Source organism: Impatiens glandulifera, chromosome 5, assembly GCF_907164915.1.
Source record: "Impatiens glandulifera chromosome 5, dImpGla2.1, whole genome shotgun sequence".
NCBI lineage: Eukaryota > Viridiplantae > Streptophyta > Magnoliopsida > Ericales > Balsaminaceae > Impatiens > Impatiens glandulifera.
Window position 1 is genome coordinate 26558513 of NC_061866.1, and position 22659 is coordinate 26581171.

Here is a 22659-nt window from a genome sequence, read left to right on the forward strand (position 1 = left end):
GATGTTGAGGATATTGTGATTTCAATTATAGATTCTGGTACAGGTATGAATGTATGTGATGCTGGTGAAGAAATTGTCGTAGGTTCGGATGTAACTTCGATTAGAGATGATATTGTGGTTTCAGGTACAGATTATATTACATGTATCGCGGTACGAGGGATGATGTTTTTGGATGGACCATCATGTTAAAGATTGTTGAGATTCTCCCCCTCAACATGGTGGTAGAAGGGTTGATCTTCAAAGAAATAGACATTTATGGAGTAGAAAGTCTTTTTAAAATGAGAACATTAACATTTGCTTCCTTTCTGATTTGGCGAGTATCGTAGAAAGATACATTTTGTGGCTCGAGGGTCAAGTTTTTCGCAATTGTGGTTATGAGTGTGGACAAAAGAGGTGCATCCAAAAAAATTTGTGGGATGTGTTTGGATGCGGATTTAGAGTTATAAAATATTTTTAAAAGAATTTCAATTGAACTTTGGAATTGAAGAATGCATAATGGCATAAGGTTGATGAGATAGGGAGCGGTGGATATGGCATCTCCCCAATATATTTTGGGAGCATTTGAATCATTTAAGAGAGATCGAGTTACCTCGAGTAGATGAAGGTTTTTCTTATGGTTACGTCATTTTGTTGCGGAGTATCAACACACGAGCTTAAATGAATGATGCCCGTTGATTTTAGGAAGTCGCCAAGGTTGAAAGAAAAGAATTCACTTCCGTTATCGGTTTTGAAGGCTTGGATGGAGGATTGGAATTGATTTTGGATTAAGATTAATAAGTCTTTGAAAATTTGACAAATTACAAATTTTCCTTCATTAAGAACAGCCAAGTGAGGCGAGTGTGATCGTGATAAAGATCACAAACCAACGTTTACCATTAAAGGTTTTAGTGCGGGTAGGTCCCCACACGTCACTATGAATTAGTGAGAATAGTTTATATGATTTATATGCAATGCTTGGGAAAGATGATCGAGTATGTTTGGCAAATTGACAAGTGTCACAATAAAAAGAAGTGGTGGTTTCATTGATAAATATGTTCGGAATAATATTAGCCAAATACAAAAAATTGGGATATCCAAGTCTACGATGCCACAACATTATTTCAGCACGTTGGTTTGAGAGAGAAGTTGAATAACCTGAAACCTTCTCTATATGTAGATAATGTTGCAAGATGTAGTCCCGAACACAACTTAGAATTTCAATCATCCTCCCCATTCTCGTTTTCTAAAATTCTCAACTATTTAGATATAATTTGGTAAATTGTAAAGAAGATTTGTAACATAGAGAACACTTTTTAAATAAATATTAGGTGATACGTAAGCTAATCTGGTTCATAGAACTTTTGCAGATGCTCCGTTAGCCACACGAACGGTGGATAGATGATTTTATACATAAAAATCATGTAGCAGAGATGGGTTCTCTATCATGTGCTCTGATTCCTCTAAATCGACAATCCAATCTTTTGGATTTCATGTACCTAAGTGAGCGTTAAACGCTTCGGGGCAGCTGAAATTGAGTGAGTCGCCAAAGTGGGTTGTAGAGAAGATGTTGTCGAGTGGATGAAGTATTGATGACATTCTTTCACTTCAACGAGTGGCTTTGAATCACCAGAATATCGCTGGATGTTGATGACAGCGAGTTGACTTTGAATCGTCGGAGTGTCACTAAATATTTGATTACAGCGAGTTGGCTTTGAATCGCCGGAGTGATAGAAATCTGTTGAGACACGAATACTGACAGATTTGGACGATATATAAAATGACAAAATTAAACAAGGATCTTTGATCCAAAATCTTTTCTTCAAATCAAAATCAGCTCATGAATTGTCCATTTAAAGAATCCCAAAAAATGTATCAAAAAAATTAATCTTTTTCAATTTTATATTTGATTATAATTTTATGTGGTTATATCTAAGATTTTTATTTATATAAGCATTTTTTTACATGTTAAAATCAATTCTATAAAGTTTGATACAATTCTGGATCCATTTGGAACACCAAAACTTAGTTAGAATAGGGTCAGGTCAAAAACTGGAAGAATATCAAACATTTTGCAATAGTAGAGCCTCCGATCGAGAAATAAACACGCCACATGCGAACACTGACCGACCGGTGAGCGAGGACCGATGACCGATGACCTATGACTGATGACTGAGGACCGATGCTCTCCGCACCTAGGACCGAGACCAAGGACCAATATCTTATGCACCTGAGGACCAATAGAGGACCAAAATCGAGGACCGGTGCTTTTTACACCCGAGAACGAATGCTTTCCGCACCCGAGGCTCTTCATCTGACCGAGAAAACTTAGCCTCGGGCTAACTTTCGTCACATTTGACCCCTTTAGACACCCTTTATGGTTTTTTATTTTATTTTATTTTTATGTTGTATATTAGCCTCTTTGGGTTATGATTTGCACTCAAGTGTGACCTTCTACCTGTTTAGGACCGAGTTTGAGCTACTGTAGACTTAGGACCAACGATGCTACAACCACGTTTTATGCACTGGAGCGAGAAATTAAGTCATTGCTACTCACCTACTACTAAAAATCTGATCATGTTGTGAAATTAGGACGGATGTTGTTCATTGCACCTGGGACCGTTGCTGATGCTTAGAGACCAACATTGCTACTCACTTGTGACCAAGAATCTTTACCTACTGTGCACCTAAGACTACTGCTGCTAACTAGGGACTAACATTGCGACCGAGAATCTAAACCTATTGTGCACCTATAACCGATGTTACTAACCAAACACTGATGCTGCTACACTCTATTCGATCGAGGGTGTAGATTTTGGCCGATTTGGATTCACACATCAGCTAAAATTAAGTTATAGAACTGTGGAAGCTAATTGTGGTCCTTGTGCGTACTTTTAATATTTTGTGTCTTGTTTAGGCTAGACTTTTCATTTAGTTTTTGATGGATTTACCTTTTTTATGTAAGTTTGTGGCTTATGTGATCCTAGGTTAGCCTATAAATATTTTAAAATATTGTAAAGCGTAAAATATTTTTAAAACGATCAAAGTTAATTAGTACAGACTTTAGGATCATTGTGGGACATAGCATCTAAAAAATCTTTTCCCACACGTAAAAGTAAGGTCATGAAAAAATAAATTGGTAATGTTGAAGATATATTGGAGATGCTTGATTTGATCAAAGTGAAATTGTAAGGTCACGAGATGAGAGTTCAATTGATTGAGATTAATGAGTGTATATTGAGATGGTTGGTTAGTCGAAGTGGGGATAAGAAAGTCAAGTTGTATATTACAAAATATATGAGGAGATGGGTTGTTTGACCGAAGTGAAAGTAAGGTATTAATATAAGACGTCGATTTTGTTTGGTGGATAAATATAGAATGAGATGGTTGGTTAGTCGAAATGAAAATAAGGTCGATGGGGATTGGTGGGCCAAAGTGAGGGTAAAAAAGAATGGTAATGTTAAAGATGCTTGATTTTTTATTTTATTTTTTGAGAAATGGATTACGCTATTAATTAAATAGACCCAAAAAAGGTAAAAGGAGTACAAGAGCTAAAATTGAGCTTACAACAGTTTGCTCAAAGTCAACACACGATGGCCATAAGAAATCCACAGTTGGCTTAAGAAACGCACACGGACATGAAATTATAGTATAAAAGTAAATAAGGAATGAAACTAACAATCAATCAACTAAAACAGGACGATAGGGGTTGATTTTCTCGGACTCGTCTTTCTTGTCTTTGCCCTTATTCTTTCTTTCCTTCTTTCTTGTCACCCTTATATCTTTTTGGAATATATTTCCAGATAGAGTTTCGGTTTCTTCGTCTTCGCTAGCTTCTTTTGTCACTTTTTTTCTTTTGGGCTTGAATTTAGAGTTGAGCATATGAGTTGTTTCCCTTAAGGTGGTTTCTTTTACAACGTTGCGGCTTTCTTTGGTTTCAGAGCTTATGGTTTTTGAGATGTTTTGGCTTTCGCTATCATCCACGTCGACGTCGGGCTTTTCAAACCTAATTAGTGGGAAAAGGGCCTCAGTTTCAGGCTCGGTGGGATCGGGATCAGTTTGGTTCTCGTTCACGTGTTCTTTGTGGTTTTCATTTGCTTTTAGGACTTCGATATATGATTTCTTAACCACCTTGAGATTCTCTTGTTCGGGGGTAGCCACGGGTTTCTTTTGCTTTTCTCCGTCCGCTTTTTCCGACTACTCGTACATGACCTCAATGACAGCCATGTTTCCATTTCGGCATCTTAACTCGAATTTTTTCGGTTTTGTACTCGTTGAATCGATCTCAATGTAAGCACGAGCAAACGTGACTCGTTTAAACGAGTCAAAATTGGGATCGAGCTTAAGCAGCTTTCCAATAAGTCCGGTGAGGTAGGCAAGTTCTTTGGCATTACAAAGGTGCGGTGAAATGTTTCTTAGTCTCACCCACACTTGTTCAGATTGTGGCGATTTTCTATTGATGTCCATTTCTTCATTCCATTTGGCAAGCTTGAAACATAAGTTGAACATGAAGGTGAAATCTGAGTCGGCAATGGCTTGGGCTTCGGTCTTCATACCAAAAGTGAGGAAGAAATAGCCAAAGTCGTTGACTTTGACTTTTTTAAGTCCCTTTTCGCTCTATTGTCGGAAAAGGGCGGCCTTGATTGCTCGAAATGGGGCCTGGTAGATGCCAATGAAGTGACCGACGACAACTCGCTTCCAATCGTTGAAACATTCCTCTTCAATTTCTAGGGGGGGATTGATTTGGAACGGGTATTCGAGCGTTTTAATTTTTAGGTTATGATCCATATTGAGCTTGCCTCCATTAGTTGTCCCGTTTTTTCTACAAACCTTATTGGTTTTCCATGTTTTGTTTTCTTTTGTTTGTATAGTGTAGGCATAGGTTTTGGGGCACTTGTAGAACTGCCTGATGACACTAACCAACCACAGAACGATTTTCTCGTATTCGATTTTATCGAATGAGTTCTAATCTTGCTCAAATCAGATTTTGAATTGGTAAATGATTTGCTCACTCCTTTCATTGGTCATGACAAGTTCATTCCTTTGGAATTGGGCGAGGGATTTGAGAATTTGGTTCCTAATGCCCGTCAGATTTACGATTTCATTTTGTTACATGGTCCATGACTTATCGAGGATTTGAGCGGTCGGGTGGGGATTTCGTGACATGCCGTAGTGGCTGAGGTGAGCACGGCTGGAAAATAGCATCGTGACCGGTCATAGTGGCAACGACATGGTCTATCGAAGGAGTAGCGCTACTGGTTTGGTTGACAGCATCCAGGACGGTCACGATGGAGGATGCATGACCGGTCAAGGGAGGGGCGTCATGGCCAGTTGGGAGATGAATCGGGAGATGGGCACGACCGATTGATAGACCAGCCATGTGAGTGGTCGATGCAACAGTTGGATTGAAGTTAGCGTCATCTGCATTAACAGTGTTGTGACCGATCGGATACCTAGAAGAAGTGGCAGCCCTTTCAGCCAATTTCTCTAGATTCCCTTTATTTTTCCTTATGCTTTTAGTTCGATTGAAGAGGCTGGTCGAGCGTAGGCTCATCATTGCTCAGCCTACGCAGCAAATAGCCAAATGCTTTAGCAATTATCAACAATTCAGACCTACATCAGAAATAAACAATAGTAATCTATAGCAGCAGATTATAATAAAGGAGCCAATAAAGCCACCCAACCCAGACCAGCCTAATTGAGGAGCAAACTGCACAGTAAACGGAAACCAGTAGATCCCAAAAAAGCATCTAAAAGAAATCAAAAACCAGAAATAACAGTCAAAGCCAACTGCACAACAGAACGTCGCTAGAAAATATCGTGTCGTCCGTGTAGATCGGGTCGTGTCGTTTGTGCCTATTGTGAAATTTTAAAGTCATGAGATGAGAAATTGTAAGGTCACGAGATGAGAGGTCGATTGGGGTGGATAAATGTAGAATGAGATGGATGGTTAGCCGAAGAGGTAAAGATATTGGTAATGTTCGAAATTCTTGATTTGATTGAAGTGAAATTGTAAGGTCACGAGATGAGAGGTCAGTTGTGGTGGATAAATATAGAATGAGATGGTTGGTGTCGAAGTGAGGATAAGAAAGTTAGATTAAATATTGTAAAATATGGGAGGAAATGAGTTGTTTCACCGAAATGAAAGTAAGGTCACGAGATATGAGAGGTCGATTGGAATTGGTGGATAAATGTGGAATGAGATGGTTGGTTAGTCAAAATAAAAATGAAGTCAATTGGGGATTGATGGGTCAAAGTGACGATAAAAGATATTGGTAATGTTGGAGATTCTTAATTTAACCAAATTGAAATTGTAAGGTCATGAGAAGAGAGGTCGATTGGAGTGGATAAATGTAGAATGAGATTGTTGGTTAGCTGAAGTGAGAATAAGAAAGTCAAGTTGTATATTGTAAAATATGTGAGAATATGAGTTGTTTAACTGAAGTGAAAGTAAGGTCTCGAGAAGAGAGGTCGATTGTAATTGATGGATAAATATTAAATTAGATGGTTAATTAATCGAAGTGAAAGTAAGATCACGAGATGAGAGGTCGATTGAAAATTGGTGGGTCAAAGTGAGGGTAGAAGATATTGGTAATGTTAAAGATGCTTGTTTTGCCCGAAGTGAAATTGTAAGGTCATAAGATGAGAGATCAATTGAGGTTGATTAATGTAGAATGAGATAGGTTGTTATCTAGAGTGTGGACAAGAAACTCGGGTTGTATATTTTAAAATATGTGAGGAGATAAGTTGTTTGACCGAAGTGAAAGTAATGTCTCGAGATGAGAGGTCGATTAGGATTGGTGGATAAATGTGGAATGAGATGGTTGGTTAGTAAAAATAAAAATAAAGTCGATTGGGGATTGGAAGGCCAATGTATGGGATTTGTGGATAAATGTGGAATGAGATGGTTGGTTAGTCAAAATGAAAATAAAGTCGATTGGGGATTGACAAGCCAATATAAGGGTAAAGAGATTGATAATATTGGAGATGGTTGATTTGATTGAAGTGAAAGTGTAAGGTCACGGGATGAGAGGTCGATTGGATTGGTGTATAAATTTGGAATGAGATATATGTTGGTTAGTCGGAGTGAGTCAAAGTGAAAATAAGGTCGATTGAGGATTGGTGAGCCAAAGTGAGAGTAAAAGAGATTGGTAATGTTGGAGATGGTTGATTTGATCAAAGTGAAAGTATAAGGTCACGAGATGAGAATTCGATTGAATTGATGAATAAATGTGAAATGAGATATGATTGGTTTGCCAAAGTAAGGATAAGAAAGGCGGGTTATATATATATGCCAATTTGAATACGTACTAAGTCTGAATATTGGTATTAATGTATGCTACGACTAACTTGAGTTGGTAAATATTACTGCATAATGATCTTCGTATGTCAATGCTTTATGCTTTTGTACCATAGTGATAATATTATGGTTATTTTATTGTCCGCAAGTCTCATCTTTCACTGTCGCACTAAAAACATAAAAATTAAAATTATGAACAAAAGATATTGGTGATTAAATATGTGAATGAGTTGGTTTACCGAAGTGAGGTTATGATTTCAATGATATGATGATATGAATTGTTGATTTACCAAAGTGAGGGTAAAAGAGATTTGTAATGTTAAAGATAGTTTGTTTGACCGGAGTGAAATTGTAAGGTCATGAGATGAGTGGTCGATTGGATTGGTGGATAAATATGAAATGAGATGTTTGGTTAGCCAAAGTGAAGATAAGAAAAGAATGTTATATATTACCAATTTTAATACGTACTAAGTTCGAATATTTGGTATTAATGTATATGGCGATTAATACATAGAGAACTTTGTATTACTATGTCATATCCTCTCGTACCATAATGTGATTATATTGTGATTGTTTTATTGTCCGCAAATCTCATCTTTCACAGTCGCAATAAACTCATGAAAATTAAAATTAAGTTCATTCGAAAAAAATGCTTATTTTTTATTTTTCACTAACTTATTATTTTCATCACCTTTTTACTCACAACTAGGGTGTTAATCGCTTCAGTTTCGGGTTATTTGAGTTCTTTGAAATTATTTAGGCAATTCGAAAACTAAACCAAATTTGAATTCAAATTTTCTGTTCGAAATCGAACCGAATTCAATTTTATTGACAAACTATTTTGAATTCGAATAATAAACTAAGTTAGAGAGATCTTATATACTAAAAGTCTAAAACTATATAATTAAAAGTAAAAATAACTCAAAATATTCTTAGTGACCTATCTCTGATTTTTAATGTTTGGCAATTAAACGATAGAAGTAAAATAGTGCTGACGACTACCAAGATATTACAGGTGAGATAGCTTAGATATGTGAAGAGTTTTAGAGATTCTTAGAGTTTTTATTTTTGGGAAAATGACTTATCGTCATATAACTAAAAAACTCAAAAAAAGGAAAAAAAAAATGACATGTCTTTTTTTTATCAAGCTAGACAAATCCTAGACTTGATTTAAAGAAAAACACAAACAAACAATGTATCATTCAAACTAGAGTTAGAGATGAGGTGGGTGATTGAAAGGACCAGAAATGAAGGAATGTAGACGACTAGTCAACTAGAGGGAGCGAAAAAGAATGAGGAATAGAGATTTATTGGGATGGATAAGAATATTAAAGATGAAAGAGTAATTTACTAAATCTAATAGAAGGCCCATTATAATTTAATATATCATTATTTAATTTAAGGGTGTAAGAAAACTGTTCAAACCGGACCAAAACGTTCAAAGCAAACTGAATATCAAACTGAACCACCTAAACCGAGTTCAAATCGATTCTGATTTGACTAAACCGAGCTATACAGTTCGGTTTGTGGTATCATAATCCTTCGGTTTACCGACCGACTATATTGATTTTTTATAATATGATTACCTTATTCCTTTTCCTTTGTATATTAATGTATAATTATATATTATAATAATAAAGTAAATGATGCTTCAGACTCTTCACTGTTCAATCTCAACCTGCACAGTCTTATACGCTGACCGCTACAACTTGCAAGCTCAACTACTCAAGCTGCCTCTCTTCTTTTTTATTTATTTAAAATTATACCACTTTTTCATTGATTTAGTAATAACTATTTCTTTCATTAGTTTCAAAAAAATCTTTATACTAAAAATGGTTGAATTCATCATTCATCTTCAACGTTACAGTATTACAATGTTAATCTCTATTCACACATTTTCTCTATCGAATAACTCTCTAAAGCTAGCTTTTAGCCCTCATATTTAAAGCTCCAGTTTCTATTTTTCAAGAATCAAACAGGAAATCGAGAATAATAATGACTAAAGGTAAGAATAAAAACTTTAATTATCCATTTTCATTGTTGTTTAAGACTTTAAGTTCATCATTAATCTTCAGAGTTGAGTAAAATATATATATTTTGATTTTTGATTTTTAGGTCAACTCTAAGCTTTGAAAAATTAAAAAAAACTTTTCAGAGTTTAGTTCGACCATTGTTCAGGTAACCTTCTTCACTTGGGTTTAGATTGGATGTTCCTCTTTATATTTATACTCAAAATCTCATATATGTTTCCTTATATTCTAGAACTTGTTTTATTCTAAAATATGAAGAAAAACAAGTTTAACTCTCACTAGTTGAAAATAGGATCTTTTCTATTTTAATATTTTAGTTAATAATTAGTTTAGATTCAAAATAAATAATTTTAATATTTAAACTATCTTTTATAATGATAGTAGATGAATAATAATTTTGAGATTTTGAGTCATTATTTTAAAGATTTTATAGTCTAGTAACAGATTTTAAGTTTTTTTTATAACTATTTATGTAGATTTGATAATTGTATTTTTAAACCGAATAAACCGATTAAGCCGACCAAACCAATTTTCAAACCGTTCAAACTGAACCGATGAAAACGACTAAATCAACGGTTTCAAATTTAGCAAACCGACCTCAATAGTTTGGATGTGCATTTCGGTCAATAAATCGACTAAACTGAACCGCTTACACCCTTAATTTAGTTATGTGTAATAAATTATATAATATATAATAAAAATAAATAATAATAAATTAATTCAGTTTTCGGTTTGGTTTGAGTTGAAAACCAAAATAAAAAACCGTATTTGAATTCAAATCGATCTAAAATTCGATTCGAAAACCAAAATTTAAATTTGAATTCGGTCTATTCAAATTTTCTGAATTTGAATTCGGTCAAATATTCTGTTCAGACTAAATATTGAACAACCCTACTCCCAACAATATTAAAGATAAAGATAATGCTTAATTAGAAGATGATTATTGATAAATATTTTAGTTTAATATTTATTTTAACATTCTTTATAAAATGTCTCATTATTATTGTTGAAATGTGTTTAAATCATGAACCCACATAAGATGATTATTGATAATTAAGGGAGAAGTTGATTATTTAACGAAGTCTAAACTACATCAGACGTGTTAGTGAAGTAGTGAGCAAGCAGACGAAGTCTAAACTTCATCAGACTTGTAGTCTGAAGAAGTGCATGAGCAGACGAAGTCTAAACTACATCAGACGTGTTAATCTGAAGTAGTGCGCGAGCAGACATCATTTGACTTCATCATACTTATAGTCTGAAGAAGCGCTCAAGTAGACGCCTTGCTTCAGCAGCCCTCTGAAAAAGCGTCCGCCCTTCTGCTCAGCCCATGAGCAGCGTCTGTTATCAGTCGTTTGCCTAGTCTGCTTATCAAGTTGTAATCGCTCAAGTGCCACATACTCAATATTCCTCCAATCCGTTTTGTACCTTCTCGTACATCATGTTCCAATAAATATTTTCCAGTACAATCTAGTATGTCATGATCCAATATATTCTTGTGTACCTTCACATACACCTAGAGTACATCTAACGGATAGTTGACACGTATCAAAGAAGAATATTTGACCGTTACTGAGTCTTTAGTATAAAAAGTGATCCAAGGACAATAGTGAATCTCTCACTTCTTAATCTTTTGCAATTATGAACAACTAAGCTATGTGTTTACTCTCTCTCTCTAAGATCATTATGTGATTCACTAAGCTAAGCTGAGATATTGTTTATTGCTCTACTTAAGTATATTATCAGTATTGTAAGTTGAATAGAGGTTATTCTGTTCAATAGAGAGTTAGTTAGGAGTTCAGTAACAGGCAGTTGTTAAGTCATGTATATCTGATCGGATTTGTGTAGTGTTCTATACTAGTCAAAGTCTTCTAGTGAAAAACCTTCTGAAAATAGAAAAAGGGGTAACGTAGAAGTTTTATCTCTGAACATCCATAAAACTCTGTGTGTTATTTCTTTTCCGCTCCTTACATTTGTTTTCATGACACTTCAAATCTAGCAAGCAATTCTGCACTTGAATCCATTCAAGAGCTTGCAAAGATTTTTGAAGAATAGAAACAGATCTTAATCCCTCACGAGATTAACATCGAATTGAAAGTTGAAAGTTGTTAACTATACTAAGAACCCCCTATTTATAGTTGACACTGATCCTAACAAGTGTGGTATCAGAGTCAAGTTTCTATTCTCAAGCATCATCAGATTCCTAAATCATGTCTATTCTCAACAAGATCCCAATGTTTTTGAAGGAAAACTATGATAACTAGAAGTTAAGAATGCAAGCGTATTTGGCTTCCTTAGATGATGACATGTGGTATGTCATCACTGATGGCCCAATGAAGATAATGAAGGCCAACTCCACCACTAACTCGATGGTATTCCTATGATGAAGGAGAAACCGAGGTCTTAGTGAACAGCTGAAGACAAAAGGAAAGTCAATCTCGACAATGTGGCTAAGGATATCCTATACAAAACGTTGGACAAAAATATGTTTAACAAAATCAAATCTTGTTCCACCGCTAAGGAGATTTGGGAGAAGCTAAGTCAAATCTATGAAAACTCCTCAAGTAAAAGCGAGGAAGAAATGTCAATTGTTTCATGGAAGACGACATCGAGGTATTTGACTTCAACTTTAATGAATTTACGAGAGAAGATCTAACTTCTACACTCAATGACCACTGACATGGTCATTGAGTACAAGAAACTGTCAAACTCTTTTAATGAAATAAATTTGAAAAATACATCCGACAGTACAAGATCATCAACTCAAAACAATGAACCTAATGTTTTGAAAAACAAATTAAATGAGCTCTCATTTGAGAATGATAAGCTCAAAGAAACGGTTCAGAACTTATCTGCTGAAAAGAAAAGATTAAACTATGTGATTAGTTCATGGACGAAATCTGGAAACACTCTCAAATACCTGTATGAGAAGCAAAAGCCTACCAGATGCAAATTCGGTCTGGGGTATGTTGAGAGCAATCCAGCTGAGTCCAGCAACAAGTTAAACTCAGTTAAAGATAAGCTTAAAACTATAAGATTTGTCAAAGTACATTTAGCTGAGATGTATAATGTATCTAAAGCCAACTGATAGTTGGCTGAAGCTTGAGAGGTTAACAGGCAGTCGGTCTAACAAAAAAACTGACAAAAAATCAAGAAAGTTTTATCAAAAACCATCTCATAAAGCTAAGAAGTCATTAGCAGGTAGAAAGGTAAATGTCAAGTCTAACACTTATGCCTTATTAATATCACACAGTGGGAAATCCATATAGATAACACAAATTTGGATTCCCAAAGGACTGATGAACCATGGACTCAATTAGGTTTGGGGACCAAAGACGTAAAAAAAAATTTTGCAGGTTGAACAGGAAAGCGGCTTGGAAGAGAAAATGGCATCTGGAAAGCCGGCTGCTGGCGGACATAGCATATGACAAGCAACAGCCTGAAGTGGCTGAAATCTTCACGAAGCCACTTCCCGAGTCTAAGTTTTCTTACCTTAGAAATATTTTAGGATTGTTAGATTATGATAATGCCTAAACTGATTAAATGATGAACTCACCTGGTTTTTGATAATTTAGTTTAAATAATAAAAAATGGAAAAATTGTTGAATTGTATTTAAATAATGAACCCACTTAGTTTTGATAAATTAACTTAAATAATAAAAAAATAGAAAATTGTTATATTAAGGTCTTAATTTATTTAGGATAATTAACATACTTGATTTTGATGATGGATAAAATGGTTTTGATACTGAATGGATAAAATTAAGTTTAATTATATTTATATATATATATATATATATATATATATATATATATATATATATATATATATATGTGTTAGTCATATCAATTACATAAATAAATAAAAAGAAATCAACATCTTAAGTGGTGTAGTGGTTAAGTGTTCATTCTATATAATAAAGATCGCGGGTTTGAATCTCACCCGGTGCAACTGAAGTTGTGCTCGAGTAGACGAAGTCTGAACTACACCACGCGTTAAATCTGGTAGTGCGCGAGCAGACGAAGTCTTAACTTCATCACACTTATAGTGTGAAGAAGTGTTCAAGTAGACGCTTTACTAATTCAGCAATCATTCATTTGCTGACGTAAATATATTTTAAATTCACTACAATGCTGCCACATTATTTTTTATATTATTTCACACCAAATTTATTTCTATTTTGCATATTTATGTGATTTACAAATTTAATAATACATTTTTTTTCTCTAATTTTTTATTTGACAGCATAAAAATAAAACATCTTAGGTAAGGTAAGTAAATAGTTAAATGAAATATTTGTTTTTTGGATTCATATTAAATTTAAATTATATTTAATATGAATTTGAATAGATTGGATATAATATATAAAAAAATAAAAGAGAAGAAAAAAGAACTGGTGACCTAATTCATAAGAAACAAAAAAAAGTAGAGAAATAATATATTTTTGGTGAAATATAATTTAGTAAAAACACAAAATAAAAAAATATTTTTGTTTTGGATAATCCAAATCGAACCCAATTCGAATTTAATTGAATCCATTTTGCTAATCCAAATTAGTATTTTAGATTATTAGTTTGAATTTAAAATTAATTCGTTAAATGTTCGGCCTAATTGTGTGAATTTTGTAATTAGATTTTCAGAAGGCCTAATGAATCAAACAAATAAAAAGATGAATGCAATTGCCTAGACTTCTTTTGTCCTCCATAATAACTAACAACCATAATGCAATGCTAATTTTATAATCTTGCTCAAATAATGATCTAGGAATATATGAAAGATCTCCATAATGCTATAACAAAGACAAAGATTTCTGAATATACATCTAAATTAGTCAATAATATTGAAAGTTTTCTTGATTTAAATGGTATTCAAAATTGAAGTAATGACATATAGGTTATTCCTTTAATTTGCTAACATAAAAATAATAACACTACATTTAAGAACAATTCAAATTAACATAAACAACCCATCAAACTTAACAGGAAGAAGTATCCACTGTTTAAATGTTATTGCAAAGGAAGCAACATAATTCGTTGCAATGTTCTTTGCACATGCTTATTATTATAGACTTGGTATAATAAGATCATAAATTAAGGACAGCCAAATCCTAAACTATGCCCAAAGGGAAAACAAAACAACCACTCTTTCTACCCTCTCCCTTATAGACTATTTCACCCTTTCCCTGCAAGGGATAAAAAAGCCTTTGTCATTTATTCCCTTCCTGTCTACAAAAAAAAGAAGCAAATGACCCTTTCGAACCCTTTCGAATTAATCTGAGATCCTAATCTCAACTCCCAAAATTTCCTTCACTTGCTCATACGTTACAAATGCAATGGCTATCGATGGTACTACCTGAAAAGAAAAAGAGTTTAATACCATAGCATCAAGATGCAAATACGCAGGAAATGCTCATAAAAGAAGACAGCCATAAAATGGTAACATAAGGAGGCTAAATAATGTCATCATGTGAACAAAACTCAAATAGGTACACTTTGCAATCTGTTCTGCGATGTCTTTTAAGCCTTGTCTGATATTGGGTTAATTGAAAAAATCTTGTTTGATGTATAAGTTAAAAAATATTTAAAATGACCAAAATATCCTATCTTTTTTTTTGGGTATTACACATTTTAAAAGTTTTGATGATTTGAAATGATGTGTTTGAAAAAATGATGGTTGATTGGATAATGAATTATTTGAAAAAAAATCTCAAATAACCCTAATACAAACAAGTTCCTAGTGACTTGTTTGATATGAATTTATTTGAATAGACAGCTAACTGGTTATTTTCAAATAACCTTGTTTGGTGAAAGCGAGTTATTTGGAGAAAATAATCCGAATTTTTATTGTTTAATATTTTAAAATGTTATAAAAGATAATATGGATGGAAAATTAGAATGATGTGAGGGTAAATTTTATGTCAATTACCCTAGATCAAACAAGGCCTTAGATTTATCTCACTAAGTACTTCATGTAAATGGTAAAGTGTGAAATTAAAGCTAGATATTTCTACTTGGACTTATTTACAAAACTAAAGGTAGATTCTGACCATCTGAGGATCATAAGTTCCATTGAGGTGGCAGTTTATTCTAGTTACTCCCTAAACATACTGACATAGCATGCTGATTTTTTTGTTAATTTTATAGCCACTGAAAACCTCAAACTTACTTGGGATGAGAAAGTTATGACTGCGATTAATTTTACTAGCTGACATGAATATAAAATGAGACTGACCTTGACTGAATTGGGGACTAAACCCTTGTACAGTGCCCTGAAACCTTCATGACGGACAGTCTTCCTGAAAGCATCAATCATGCCTGTGTATTCAAGTGGAGCCTTGCTCCTTCCCTCACCCATAACAATGGAAGATGCATTGGCCCATCCCACCATTTGCATTCTACGACGTATGACATCAAGAGGATAAGCAACTGTTTGACCCACAGTTCCTGCAGCAGCTCCGCATGCAAGCCTAGTTGTTACACTCAAGTCAGAGTCTTGAGTAAGGCCAAAGGGTTTGGTTTTAATCAACCAGTCCTTCAATGATTCATACACAGCAAAGTTGAGACCCACATATGGAACCTGCAAAATATGACAAGTCAGAAAATACATAAATGGTATCACGCATGTGAGTATTAATTTGAATTTAAAATGAATTTTAATTCAAATTTTGAGAAATGGAAACAACAAAAAGTATAACCAAATGGGGTGAAATAACACACATTTTTTTTAAATGTCTATTATGATCCAGAAAAATCTACGGTTATGTTTGTAAAAAATCACACTATAATCTTGATAAAAAATAATCTTTCTACCAAATGAAGTCAATAACCGATTATGATCCATAAAATAATCTTTATATCAACTGAAGTAAAAAATCACACTAAAGCCTGGATCATAATCCAAAAAGAAATCTTATACCAAACAAAAAGGGAAACACATCATTCTCATTAGAAGGGGAGGAGAGAACTTGTGTCGGCTCAGCACAAAGCATGGCGGGCAAAGGAACCGGGCTATGCCTCACAGTGACCATAGCCAACAACTCGTTGACAAGTCACATGCAAGGTCATGTAATGCCTGGTCCAAGCTTTTAATAACAAAGACATATCAGCCAATCAACTGTCTTTCCAAATTCCACTCCTTACAACAAACCTTCCTTTCAATTTACATAAACATTCTTACTCACTTTCTTCTCTCCTCTGATAAGGGACAATGGCAATTCCCTCACAAGTCATAACTCCCAATTTCTCCTCCCATCATACAATTACTCTTTTACTTCACACTAATATACTTTTTTTTTCCTGTGAACACTAAGGCTATAATAACAAAGACATGAATTGGGGGTCTACATCCAAATATTTTGTTTGTTTGATGACTTAAAATTAAGAAATCCAAATATTTTGTTTGTTTGATGACTTAAAATTAAGAAATTAGAATTGGAATTGAATGTATATGACCAAGCATAAGAATTGTAACTCAACTCCAATTCTTGTAAAATATGAATTATAATTTGTAGCTGCTATAGAGATGACTCCGAGATGGTGCACTGGTTCACTCCTAAGTAGCAAGGATACTCCAAAAATTATTTTTTTGGAGTATCGGATACGGATACGATATGGAAAAACGGGTATCGGATACGGCAAAAGAGGTATCGTTGACTTTTTATGGAGTTGACCAATTCGATAAGGTTTGGATATGGCTTAGATACGTATTGGGTCATTTTTAAAAAATAAAAATTTTAGGAGGACTTGAATGTTTAAATTAAAACTAACCCTAAACTAATATTTCCTCTTGACTGAAGCCTCTTATCTCATCTTACTTCGTTACCCCCTTGCTCATCTGTTCAACCACTTCCCGTTGATCGACAGTCGCCGCCCGCCATCGATCCGCCCATTTATTTAGTAAACATATATTCTGGATGTGCTTCTTAGATAAACTTAAGATTCATATTAAGTTAACTAACCCTTAATATATTTTAATTTTATTTTATATATATATATATATATATTTAATAATATTTGTATCCTAAACGTATCGTATCCTATATTTTTAAAATTTGTCGTATCGCCATATCCGTATCATATTTGATACGATACCCGTATCTGTGGAACATAGGTTCACTCTAAACACGTCTGGGTTGAGGGTCTTATAGCTGGTAATATTCCAATTATACACATCCAAACATAGTCTAATATATAATTTAAACTATAATAATACAAATATTGAACAATTTATAAACAATTTATGTTAATGATCTATTTAATTTTAAATGATATAGCTTGTATAAATAGTTTTATACTAATATTATTACTTAAATGATTTAATTAATTATGTTAATGTTCAATTTAATAGTTAACAAGAGCTATACAAATAAATATAATATAAAACATTTTTTTTATTAAATTAAGATAGATAATGAGATAATAATATATTTGATAAACTAATAATGATGATAATTATATGTTTTTGATTAAATATCATTAAATCTGAGCAAAAAAAGAGAATAATTATATCTTATGATAAATATATAAATTAATTCAAACTAAAACCCTGTTATATAAAATTTGTTTAAGTTATATAACTTTAGTGTTACAGGTTAATCGTATAACATTTCATGAAAGACCTGATGTGCATGAATGGAAGGTTGAGATCAATATCAAATTTAACTCTAGTTTGGCATGGCAATGCATTCTCTCTCGAGGGCAAATTATGGAGTGGCATCACAGCGTATGGTGTTCTAGGATTATACCTAGACATCAGATTACGCTTTGGCTTGTTCATAAAGGTAGGCTGATGACTAGAGATCGCTTAAGCAGGTTCATGACTATCCCTCTAACACTAGTTGTGTCCTATGCATTGATTGTGAAGGGTCAATCTCTCATTTATTTGGTGAATGTAACTATATTAAAGATCTTTGGGAAAGTTTCTCAACAATTTTAGTTTACAAATCCCCTTGTTTGATTGGAGTTGTATGAGAAATTTAGTGTTTTCAAAGACTAAAGGAAGCTCATTTAAGGCCAATTTATTCAAACGCTTCTATGGATGCCTTATGTATCATGTTTGGATGGAGAGGACTGCTAGAGTGTTCTCTAGAACATGGAGAAATGAAGAACAGGTTTGGAATGATATTGATGTTGATGATTTATATCTTATTCACACATGGAGAAGAATTCCAATCACTATAAGGAATTGGGAGCTTTGTCAAAGATGGGGATAGTGTTTGATAAAGCCACAAAGGAAGCAATGTTCAAGGTGAGATAGAAATTTAGGCTTGGTTGCTGGTTTTGGGGTATTCAAGATGTTGCTGGTTTTGTTAAAAAAAAATGTTATTTGCTTGCTGTATTTTCTTGTGAGTTTGTTTGTATGCTGTATTTTCTTGTGAGTTTGTTTGTATGCTGTATTCTTTCTAAGTGCTAACTCTTAATTCCTAGGTTTGTTTGCTTTAAAAATTAGGACAAAGGGTTGTTTTGTCCTAATTTCAAAACTCTTGTATCTTTCTTCCCTTTTGGGATTTTAATTAAATGACAATGTCATTTCACAAAAAAAAAAAACAAGTTCTTAAATGGAAAACTATAAACTGTATAGTGTATACTATAAATATGACAAGTATTAAAGATTATTATTGCATTTAGCTTGTTTGGAAGCCACTTCAGAAGCTACCTGTGTTGCAGCTGTTGTGTTTTGATGAGAGCTAAATCAGAAGCAGCAACATCCATACAAGCTAAATGAAAATTATAAACTACAAGTTATAATTAGCATATGATTACAATATAATCATATAATTTGGATGGGTCCAGTTAGCAAAAGACCAAAAATTCCCTACCAATCCCAGATAACCATAACATAAAATGTAACACTTCCATCAATGGATCATCTCGACAACTGAATACACTGCCTATTATTTTTGGTGCTGCAAATATGCTCACTTAATAGTCAACCATACTGACTTTCACTTTTCCATTTGGAGAAGGCACTACATTGCCATGGGGAAGGCACCCACCATAACAGTAAGGTAACAATGTTTTTCCAAAATATAAAATTCGCAAAGTTTTGGACCTAATTTTAGACCCTAGATTGTCAGGCAGCTCATGCTTTGTCCATTCAAAATCAAATCTGAGACATTAACTTATGAATCCAATTCACTCTTGACTCTTGATGTCTTCAATTTTTGGAGAAATGTTAACCTTGAACTAACTATACTGGACATATCATAGGATATTTCCAACAGCACCTTCATTAAGTTAACTAAGTGTATGTTCAAAGTGAAGGAACTTACAACACCAATAACAGACGGAACCCAGCCTTTATATAACGCACGTGGGCCCTCCTCCCGTAGAACAGTTGACAAAGCATGGAACATTCCTCTATACTGATAAGGAGACTTTTCAGACTGCAAAAGCAAAAAATTGTTTTTGAGAATTTGCATACAAGAAGATTGTAACATTCATCAAATAGGTAAAAATCAGAGAATAAAAATCAAATTACCTGTACTGTCAGCCTTCCACGAACCATATCCATCGGGTATGTTGCAGACATGGCAATTATTCCAGCACATGCTCCAGCTCCCAAGCGTAGGAGAGGAGTTAATTGAGCATCATCTGCATAAGAAAGATACAACTATCTTAAAAACTTGAAATTAGAGCACGCAGCCTCTCTCTTAGAGCTTCTTTGATGCGGGTTTTTTGTTAAAATAAAACTGATGGTTTGGAGAAGAAACAGCTTGTTTGATGAAAAAGTGGGTTATTTGAAAAACCTCTGAGTTCAATATTTAAAATATTAAAAAAATAAAATAAGGATAATTTGGTATTTTGGTTGATGAAAGTTAAATCTTAGAGAAGTCCTGGTTCTTTGTTGAACTCACAATCACCCTCCAATACTATTCAGGGATGCAAAGACCAGATACCACTATCTAAGACACCTAATTTAAGTAATAGATTCAGAAAGTAATATACATACAACTGGCTAATCAGCATATTTTGCAAGTTCTAAGAGAAGAATTTGAATATAAAACTACTGCATTCCTTGAGATGGACTATACAATGAATATTATTTTAGTTTCTCAACTCACAACAAAGAACTGTTTATAAGAAAAGAAACACATGTACATACCATTTCCAGTTTGCTGCCTGTATAGAAATAATATACCCCTGTCACAAGAAGATATGATTATTCAGCCGAAAGTAGAAAGAGCTAGAATGAACACCAGTATTTACACGTATATTATGCACAGGAGAACTTGAAAAAGATACAATCATATTTTAGGACATAAATTAATATTTATTAAATGCCATTTCAAAGACAGATTTAAATCATCCAAAAAGTAATGAATATAGATCTAGAGGATGAAAATAGATCAAGAGGTGTCATACTTAGAAGCCTGTTCATAACTGAAGAACTTGACTGCTGAGTTTGGTACTATACGAGCACAATTAGTGCCATTGCCTTTGAACAATCCCCTTAAACCTTCAGTTCTCCAAATGTATTTCAGACCCTGAATTGTACCACTGTACTTGATGTTATGTGGATTTTGCACCTGCATTACATTAGGATGACTTCTTAAATTAATGAAGAGACAATAAATCTGTAATATACAACTAACTCAAAACACACTGTAGATGCTCTGCAAAAGAGAAACATTAAAGTAAAAAACTTTAAGCCAGTTTCCAGTACATAATGACCCTTGAAACATAGTTGAACTCCTTAATACAACAAGAGAACAAGAATGAGAATTGCAATCCTGCTGTCAACATCATACAAGAAAATTAACATTTAATCATTTTCATTGGAAAAGAGCAGATACCTGTAACAATATCTTCATCCGTTCCAAGGGGGCTACAGCAGTTCTTGATCTGAAATAAAGATAGAATAAGTGAGCGAATACCACAATAATACCCCAAAAGCATGAACGTTTCTTCTCATGAATAAGTTTAATGAGCAACAGTGTGGAGTGTAGTTTATTATGCAGAAAGCAATTGGAGCTTTGATCATACGAACACTAGTTGGTTCCTTAGTTGTTTCCATTTAGTATTTCAAGCTTAACAAACTGGCTAAGGCTTTTAGCCCGCAGTCAGGACAAAATAAGATACAATCAATCAGAATGACTAACAATTAATATCAACTGAAATGAAGTGGTTCTCATTGGAGAGAAACCCACAAACATTCAGAGTTTTTACAGAACATGCTTCTCAAGAAAGTGACATAAAAGTCATATGTTGAGATATAACAGAGCTCAATTTCTCTTTTGTGAATACTTCTAAATCCTTATTTTACCAAATAGGACTCAACAAATTCAACAGAAGAATGGTCAACGGTCACATGTAATGCATGTACAATAAAATGCATGAAAATTATTATGAAAATGGAAGACTTAGGACTGAATAGGAATCATTTGCAAGGGTATAAAAAGAAGACTTTATCACAGTATAGTACATACACCATTCGCTTAAAACATCACATACTCAAATATCGATTGTATAGAAAACAAACATGTAAATCTGCATCATTAATTCAAAAACAATACATTGATGAACATTAAGATCGTCTTATAAGTCAACAGAATGAAGCAAAAAAATCGAACAATTGACCCCCAACTTACGAACTACTAGCTAGGTGCTTAAGAAAGAAAAGAAAAAAAAGTGAGGGATAGAAGGAAGGAAACTCACAAGCCGCCGGCAACACCTCCGGCTATGAGAGACTTGCAGATGCTAAGAACTTCATAGGAAGGGGCCTTGACTCCTTCTCTAGCAAGCTTAGCCTCCTCAGCAAGATTAACGAATTTGGATACAGCAGAATCCCCGGTCTTCATATCCTCGGATGCCATTAAACAAGACCTAGTGAAAAAGCTAAAAGCACGAAACCTGAATTCAAAGATCGAGGACGATCGATCCTTGCAATTAAGATCACGGAAGAGTGAGAGCCAACATTTACTCTTTCTCCCTCGGGTGATGCGTATGAAGGATTATTACTGGTGGCGGCGGCTCAGGAAGCTGTATGCAACAAAGAGAGAAAGAGAAATAGAAATAGAAGGAGAAGAAGAGAGTGTTGGTGGGCCTACCGCACAAATTGAAAAAAGAATGAAGCCTGAGAGGGCGTCTCTTTGTATCAGATTGAGCTATTATTCATTACCTACTCAACGGACCATTTCTCTAATCTTTCTTTGCCTCTTGCTATTTTGTTTTTCTTCTAAGACCCCAACTTAAGTTATTTTACTATTATTTCAAGATATAATTACAAATTCTCTTTTCGGTGGCGTTTTTAGTATCGAAGGGTGTCTCATTTTTTTTCCACAATTCAAATTTAAGTTAGTGTTGTATTTTATTCGATTTTATGCCATGTTTAGTCATATCGGATGTATCGTCTCG

At 34.0% G+C, this 22659-nt stretch overlaps 1 protein-coding gene across 1 annotated transcript; it reads right to left on the bottom strand.

Moving 5' to 3' along the window:
- Window positions 1-14256: 14256 nt before the first annotated feature.
- On the bottom strand, window positions 14257-22362 carry LOC124939810 (mitochondrial adenine nucleotide transporter ADNT1-like). The gene is made up of 8 exons (XM_047480258.1): window positions 21961-22362; window positions 21099-21147; window positions 20668-20831; window positions 20408-20445; window positions 19784-19896; window positions 19575-19688; window positions 15536-15880; window positions 14257-14656 (listed from the first exon to the last, which is right to left on the bottom strand). Exons 1-8 carry the CDS (start codon window positions 22116-22118, stop codon window positions 14573-14575), a joined length of 1065 nt encoding a protein of 354 aa, XP_047336214.1. The 5' UTR covers window positions 22119-22362; the 3' UTR covers window positions 14257-14572.
- Between the last annotated feature and the right edge of the window lie 297 nt (window positions 22363-22659).

Bases quoted from the DNA above. Each gene is read 5' to 3' on its own strand.
- LOC124939810 (XM_047480258.1), bottom strand. From the start codon at position 22,118: ATGGCATCCGAGGATATGAAGACCGGGGATTCTGCTGTATCCAAATTC. The intron at 21,148-21,960 runs GTGAGTTTCCTT...TCTTTATTTCAG, and splicing joins GGAGGTGTTGCCGGCGGCTT to ATCAAGAACTGCTGTAGCCC. The intron at 20,446-20,667 runs GTATGACACCTC...TTCTTGTGACAG, and splicing joins AGTTATGAACAGGCTTCTAA to GGGTATATTATTTCTATACA.